We start from the raw sequence: 7,901 nt of genomic DNA on the forward strand, positions 1-7,901 counted from the left end.
ACTGATCTTCCTGACAATAGCCAATCCGGGCGTTTATTCGCCCTCGTCTCCTGCAAGGGAACAACAAAGATTCTGCCCAGCTTGTTTGAGTAATCTAGCCTGAGACAAACCGACAAAACTAGTTCGTGTGAAATGTCACGCCAAACTTTTATGCCAGGAGCGATCCAGATTGACTTTTGATCCCCGGCCACACCGTTGAACGACCGTACAGACTCCTTATCTTGTTCGTCGGCTTATCAAAGTTCCGTTTCGTATGGTTCCTTGCATTCGTTCAACAAGTGGTCTCTGACCTGGCCGTCGTGACGGGGAGGACTTAACCTACATCAACAACATAGCACAGTAAGCTGTTTGTTTTAGTTTATACACAACATGTTTTGGGAAGTGTCATTCATCATCACTAATCTTATTGTGTCTTAGTTTCTTTATAGTTTCAGTGAAACTATCTAACAATGTTCTGGATTGTAAGCCGAATATGTAGGAGTCTTCCCTTTGTTGGAACCGTCAGAAAAAATGTCTTACATTATCGCCAAAAAGCAGAGGATGGAGTTCAAAAAGGAGTGGAGAATGTCCGACTCTTATCATTTCGTGGAGGTTTGGTTGGACTTCTCACTGCAATGATAATCTGGATTTCAATATTCTTGTACATTGCATTTTACTATGCTTACATGCCTTCAATTTCTCATGTTCGACCTATTCACGTTCAGTTTGAGTATGTATCAAACTCTTTATATTTATCAAGAGTTATTATGCCTCTATTAATTCACACATTGCACTTCATTGGTTCAGAGCTTGTAGCGATGGAAAAGGACTTTGCAGTTTTCCTACTGCGGATGTGCGTCTTACAAAACGTCATCAACTCCTTATGGTGGGCCAACCATATAAAATATACATCCAATTAGAAATGCCAGAATCACCAAGAAATAAAGACCTTGGTTTGTGTTCCTCCATTTAATTTGTGATTTTTTCAACTTCCAACTCTTAGCCTAATTTTTATCTCAATTTTGTGATTAAAAATTCAGGTATGTTTATGGTCTGTGCAAGTCTTCGAGTTCGCAGTGGAGTTGAGGTTAATAAAGCGTGTCGCTCAGCTATGCTGCATTATCGCAGCCCGCTGTTAGAGACCCTATCAACAATCACTTTTTCTCCTTTCATGGTTCTTGGACAAACGGAAGAAAAACAAAGTGTCCTTGTTGAGTTATTCTCTGACTTTGAGGAAGATCAGGTAAGTAGTTAATTACCTTTGTAGGGATTTGTTTACCGATGTTATATGTTTCTGAAGATATTATTTTTATTGTTCTAGAATCAGCCTGTGACTGATGTTAAAGTTGAGATTCAAACACGGTTTGTGGAACTGTACTCAGCTACTATGTTGATTCATGCTCATTTGACTGGTCTACGTTATCTAATGTTTCATTGGCCAATTTTGTCGGCTGCAGTCGGAATAAGTTCCAACTTGCTATTCATTCTCTTGATGTTTTCTCTCTCATGGTGGCATCTCAGCCACTATGATGAATCAGAAGGTATGTCAGACATTCTACAACTCCCATGTTACTACTCACCACTTTTTTTTTGTGGTGTAGTGTATATGGTTATGCTTGTTTTTGTATAAGATAGATTATTCTTTTTACTTATTTTATCAGGTGATGAATTAAAGTATGAAAATGTCCACAACCCAGATCAAAAAAATGGTTTCGAATTTATAGGAGAATTGGATGATAAAGACTCAGGTATATTCAGAGTGGTCGGTCTGTTCTGTATTTATTGTATCCAGTTTTTCCCTTGTTCTACTTTCATTCTGTCTGAATTGTACAGATGCTGTTCTAGATGATGAGAATCTGGATGAGGAGTTGTCCAAGGTGGAAAATGCATCCAAACCTCTAGAAACAGATTTACTTGGAAAAAGCAAGATTGATCTAGAAGAAAATCTTTTGGAGTCTGGAGTTCAAGAAGTTCCTAAGTAAGAAGTCTTTTATTTTTGAGTCAAGTAAGATCAAAATAAAATTTGAGAAGAAGAATTCATCCAATACTTTCCAAAGGTACATTGTATCTAGTCTGAATGTATAGAAAAGTGATTTGCAAACAAACTCATTTTCTTGATTAATTGAAAATATGCATGTTGGCTATGTTAATTATTTGTGATACACCTTTCTCTTTAGGTGTGTTAGAATTATTTCTTTGACTGATTGTTAGAATATAAGATTTTACTACATCATTTAATGTATAGTTACGTACAGAAGTTTTGTGATAGGAATGGTAAATCATTGTCATTCATTACTATTTTTCTATTTCATTTTATTGTTTTTACTGAAATAAATGCCCATTTAAAGTTTTGAATCAATCATTACTTTTTTCTTAAATCTAGTTTTGCTTATTGAAGTATACCACAATCTACTGACATCAGAATGCCTTTAATTTGACATTCACTCTTCAGAATCTCAACTTTTGCAGCAGACCGAATTACAACTCACAATGTCTTTAATTTTAGGTATTGGCACATAGAAAACATTGACAGCTGAGATAAAACACTTTTATGACATATACAATTGGGTTGGTACTTACACTGGAATGAAATATCTCACTGTAAACTTTAGTCCAGCTATAGTAGGTGGTTTTCTAATTCTATTTTTTCCCCTGAACAGACCAGAAGACAGAAAGCCACTGTGACCGGGCTGCAACAGCATCTTGACGAACACCTCTCTTCGAATCACCTACACACAATGTTAATTGCGCGAGAACCTAGGAATATTGATTGAACAGAAAGAAATTAGAACATGCAAATTAAGATAAAAATAATTTGGTTTAAGAAAAGTTCCAATACTTTTCTGATTACCTCAACTCTGAATGGCAGCAAGAGTTCCGTCTTCAAATTAGCAACATTATACAGACAGCGAATAGCAACTTGTCTTATGGTCATTGAATCAGCATGTATGGTCAAGGGTAACAGGCGTGGAATAATACTTTGAATATGATCATTTAATGAATCATAAAATGCTGGCTGAGTCAAGAGATCATTAAGAGTGGACAATGCTGTATCAATCAAGAAAGGTGAATCTTGGGATAATGATTCAAGCACTAATGGCAACACCTGATAAAGCAATCAAAATAAAATAATTAATACTTGCAAACATTGCAATACATTATTAAAAAAGTAGGATTAGTAAGATTTAACATGACACAAACCTCTCCAATATTGCTTGACAAGACACTTTGAGACACACCCGCTAATAGATTAATAACAGCCAATAAGTAGGGATAGCGCTGCTCAGTTTGGATTTCCTTTGATTTGTTGACTATCTTCAATGCACAAAGAAACACCCTTTGCTTGTGCAGTAGTCTTCATTAGCAATGAAAAGAAAAATAACATCAATCATTGGATGACTTCAAGGCGAAACAAAACAAAAACTATTCGAGACCTCAATGGTAATGTTAAAGTACTTTATACCTCACTGTACAGTGGCTTCCCTCATTCAAATAAATAGGACTGTCATCCATGATGACTCTGAAGCACTGAGCTGCCATCATTGCAATATGTTTGTCATCAGCTCCAACATACTTGATTAGCTGAATTGAATTTTAAACCAGAAAAATTCAGTATACATCCACACTATCAACAAGATGTGAACAGTTTTAAAGCACTATTATACCTTGTCAATCCACATTTCCAGCTTAGTATAGCCACGCATTGACAAGCCCTTCACAATCCACCCACAAAAAGAAGCTGATAGGCCAACTTCTTGAACAGAGCCTTGTGTACATGAGGATTGTAAAAGAGTATCTAAGTCGGAAAGGGTATCTTCCAAAGAAGCTGTAAATATTTGAGTTTTTAAATAACATGCTTTGCTTTGATTACCAATAACACACCAAACCAAGAATTAAGAAATACCAATGGGCATTTTGTTGACAAAACTGGCACAGAGTCGACTAGATGATGTATGGACACTGTTGAATGGAGTCCCCACAGAAATTTTATAAAGTAAACAACATAGAGATCGAACCTCTGGTAGAGGAATATGACAGTGTAAACAGCCAAACACTGCTTCAAATGTGTTTATCTGCAATACCCAAAAATGAACAAAATCAATTCTAAGTTTCACTAGATTACCCATGTACCTGTATATCAATTTTCTGAAGTGATTGAATCTTACCACTTCCTGATGATGCTTCTGAGAGGATGGGTCAAATGTGGCACATACTGAATGCAATAGTGGTAATGTGTGCTGTACAACAAGCTCTTGGTCCCTAGAAAAAAATGGTTTAGGAATATAATAATACAGCAGTCTACTATCATAGGTCACTGTTGTAAGAATGTCTGTGAACTTACTGAGGACTACTGTGTCGTGTTACATTACTGATGATGAAACAAACATCATTACAGATAGTCTCATTAGTTACCCAGGCACATTCTCCTGCATTTTCAACACTCTCTCTCCACCAACTAGTCAGACGGGCTACTGCATTGCTACAGCTCTCATTTAAACTTACAAAGACATGATGATTTGGACCTGCATTTTCAGGAATGTCTTGAACCAGTTTCCTAATGACAAAAAAAAAAAAGTTTAGATGATTGATTTAGAAGCAGTACAAAACACAAAAATAGCAAAAGAAATCACATTACCTGAGAGCTGACAGAGAGGCTTGTATTTGGTGAAGATGCTTGGATTCAAGAATAATTTTAATGACGCTGGGAAGAACTCTTTGGGTGAATGGTGGTAGTGCTGCTAACCAACATTGAGCCTGCATCCGTCGATCAAATTTGGAATTTGCTCCATCACACTCTGAATGTTGTAATAAAAGTTAACTGATTTACATAATAGCTTTAAGCTATAGAGTTTTCAGAGGTTAACTAAAACAACCTAAGTCCCTTTATTGAATTATTCTTTTACTTACCCAACAAATTTAGTTTTTCAGGTAGAATACATTCAAATACTTCATTGGGAAAATGGATACCAATCTCACACAGGCAGAGTCTGCACTGTTCTCTGAGAAACAAAAATAATATCATTAGCTCTAGGCATCTAGTAATGTTCGAAGTCATCAAATAGAAATTTCTACAAACATACCTCACTTCGGTGGAGCAATCTCTATCAACAAATGTGCTAAGTAAATTGTACAGTCTTTCACGTTCACTTGAATTCAAAGTGGGGGTTAAAGTGGTCAGTCCAAACAAAGCCTCTTTTAGTTCCAAATTTGATTCATGCTCTGCAGAACTTAAGTACAACTGAAGGAGTAAATTCCATTGAGGAGTAATCTCTTGGTTATCTGACAAATAGGAAAAAAAGATTAATAAATACATGAGTCCTTTAAAAATTTTAAGTAAAAATATTTTAACAATAATAACACTTTGGGATTGCTTACTTAATGGTGTTACTTCAAAAGACTTGCACACTGTAAGAAATCTTGAAATGATACGCAAATATATGGATCTATCTGCTGCATCATTTTTGGTGTGGAAAAAATCAACAACTGATGGTAAAACCTGCAAAAAAATGACAATGATTGTAATATTTGTTTTAAAAATTTCTGTTCACAAAATTCTGCAGTAAACAAACCTTTGTAAGGATGTATTCACAAGCAGGTGGAGCACTTTTGGCAGCAGCAAGGAGGAGGTCAGCAGCTGGCATGAAGAGGGTGGTTTGAATCTCAGACAGGCAGGAGGTTGACGCAGCAACAACATCACTCAGCAACTGTCTCATTGGGTTTGACTTTCCTTCATTAACAGTGGATGATTCAGACAGGCACCGTAGAAGGTGAGTAACAGCTCTCCTAGAAGACTCTCTAACTTCATAGTCTGAACCAGACAAAGCTTCTCGGCTTAAACTCTCCCAAATTGGTGAGATATGAACTGCCACTTTCTCAGGAGGAAACTCATCAAATCCTTTTATCTAAAAGCAAATTTGCTCTGTTATCATAAGTACACAAGAAAATATTGTTCTAAAATCAGAATTGATGTCTTACAAGCAGGTGTAAAGAGTCCATCTTGGCCAATCGAATAGGAGAATCTAACTTTTCAAGTGCTAATGGAATTGCGAAATCTGCAAAACTTGGGATTGCTGTAAGTACACAGGCCAGACCTGTTGCTAGTTGTTCTCTAGTAATTTGAGACCGTTGTTCTGCACTCTGAGGAGAACAAGTTTAAAAATGTTGAAAATTGGGCTTCAATAACATACAGCAAGATAATATTAAATGAAAAGAACTTACAGGATTAAAGTCCACAGGGAAATAGCATGCCATGATTTCAAAAAAGTCTTCAGTCAAATGACCAAGAGACAGAGATTTTATGATTGAAGGCAGCATAGAAAATAAGAATACAAGATTGCGAGGATCACGTTCTCCTTCTACAGCAGTCATAATGTGGTACACTAAATCTGGACCAAGATCTTGTAAACCTGAAACAATGATTCATATTATTACAATTGCATTCTGACAAGCTGAGAACGAAAAAATGTGATAAGGAAAAAGAGATTAAGGACATTGAGAGAAAATACAACATACTGCTAAGATGAGGAAGAACTAGTAGATCCAGAATTCGGTAGATGACTAATCTGTCTTCATGGCGTTGTCCCTGACAGTTCAGGTTCAGCACCAATGACCTCAGAATTTCAGCTGGTGATTCTTTTGCTGTATTTTTCATTTGCAACTGGAAAAAAAAAATTAAGTTTAACAATCAACAAAACAATTGTAAGAAAGTCAGAGGAAAATAACAAAAACACATAACTTACAATTGATAAGATTCCTTTCAGTGCGGCAGGTATAACATCATGATGGTCCTTCAGACGATCACAGAAGAAAGCTGTGATGAACTTCAACTCATTTTCACGTACAAAATCTTTTGGAAGGTCTCGCAAAACAGTAGCCAAGACCAAAGTGCCAACTGCCCTTTGTGAAGGCTCTGGATCAGTAAGTACATCTTTCAGGTGCTCAACTAAAGTGAGGAGATTTAACCGCTGCTCAGAGATATCTGAAAAAGAGCAGAATCAATCGTTAATCTTTGAAATGTCACTGTATAACTGCCAAACATGTGCCTAACAAGAGCAATGTTGTTGTTGTTTTTCAAAGGTGTTGGGCGCTATCGTTCACGCTCCCAAGTGAGTACAAACGCAAAGAGGATAGAAAATGACCTGAATTTGACGACGTGACAACGTGTCATGCTGATCTTGAAATACTTTATGAATGTATGGAGTTTCGGCGGACTTGAATCGGACTACATGCTATTCGCCTTGGCATAGGTTAGGGCCTACGATTGGTATGCCGACGTTCGACGATCAAATGACAGAAAATCGCGTTTTTCGAGTGACTAGTGGAGGGGGGAAGTATTTAATCACATTACTGACCTTGAGCAAGGGTGGGACAATTTACACAGAAGTCAGGATTCGTTTTAATCGCCTCAAGCAGGGAATCCTTGGTCCACGGGGTCGCCATCTTGTGGAAAAATTATTGAAGTGTGGCCAAATTCAGTACGCACAAACTTTCCTTCAAGTTTCGTTTCTTTCAAAACCATTTATCTCAAAAGAAAATACAGCTATATTTTCAATGAGATGTTTTCATCCTGACCCGTTGAAATTTGTCCCTCTCAATCCCGGGAATGACCAGGTACGCGTCACTTCGCGATGGCGACTCGCCTCTCCTAGGCTGGCTGCACTGTATGGTTGTTTTTGTTTCTCTGTGCAGACGACCCGACCACCTGTCAAGGAGTCCTGTCGCCATGTCGGATGCTTGCCCAAATGTCCAATGAAAAACAAACAAACAACAACAAAACCAAACCCGGCCTACGACACGCCGGGTGCAACAATGGTCCGACAGAAACGGTGGCGCCTCAACCAACACGAGTCGCACAGCAGGACATGGGCCGCTGACGTGCGACCGAGCAGCACGTAGAGGACGCAGGAGCTTCGCAGGTCACC

At 37.7% G+C, this 7,901-nt stretch overlaps 2 protein-coding genes across 2 annotated transcripts; one reads left to right on the top strand and one right to left on the bottom strand.

The window, feature by feature from the left end:
- The first annotated feature begins 19 nt into the window (after positions 1-19).
- On the top strand, positions 20-2,334 carry LOC113210133 (seipin). Its single transcript, XM_026427971.2, has 7 exons — positions 20-339; positions 418-709; positions 787-932; positions 1,020-1,222; positions 1,301-1,520; positions 1,641-1,727; positions 1,813-2,334. The coding sequence occupies exons 2-7, from the start codon at positions 450-452 to the stop codon at positions 1,959-1,961; spliced, it is 1,065 nt and encodes a 354-aa protein (XP_026283756.1). The 5' UTR covers positions 20-339; positions 418-449; the 3' UTR covers positions 1,962-2,334.
- On the bottom strand, positions 2,272-7,560 carry LOC113210131 (MMS19 nucleotide excision repair protein). The gene is made up of 18 exons (XM_026427968.2): positions 7,332-7,560; positions 6,720-6,958; positions 6,493-6,637; positions 6,199-6,386; positions 5,956-6,117; positions 5,550-5,882; positions 5,356-5,476; positions 5,061-5,259; positions 4,888-4,979; positions 4,616-4,775; positions 4,322-4,534; positions 4,146-4,239; positions 3,884-4,052; positions 3,645-3,805; positions 3,443-3,561; positions 3,181-3,334; positions 2,831-3,085; positions 2,272-2,736 (listed from the first exon to the last, which is right to left on the bottom strand). Exons 1-18 carry the CDS (start codon positions 7,417-7,419, stop codon positions 2,620-2,622), a joined length of 3,009 nt encoding a protein of 1,002 aa, XP_026283753.1. The 5' UTR covers positions 7,420-7,560; the 3' UTR covers positions 2,272-2,619.
- Positions 7,561-7,901: the final 341 nt, after the last annotated feature.

This window comes from Frankliniella occidentalis, unplaced genomic scaffold (assembly GCF_000697945.3).
Source record: "Frankliniella occidentalis isolate FOCC.00 unplaced genomic scaffold, Focc_3.1 Scaffold74, whole genome shotgun sequence".
Taxonomy (NCBI): Eukaryota; Metazoa; Arthropoda; class Insecta; order Thysanoptera; family Thripidae; genus Frankliniella; species Frankliniella occidentalis.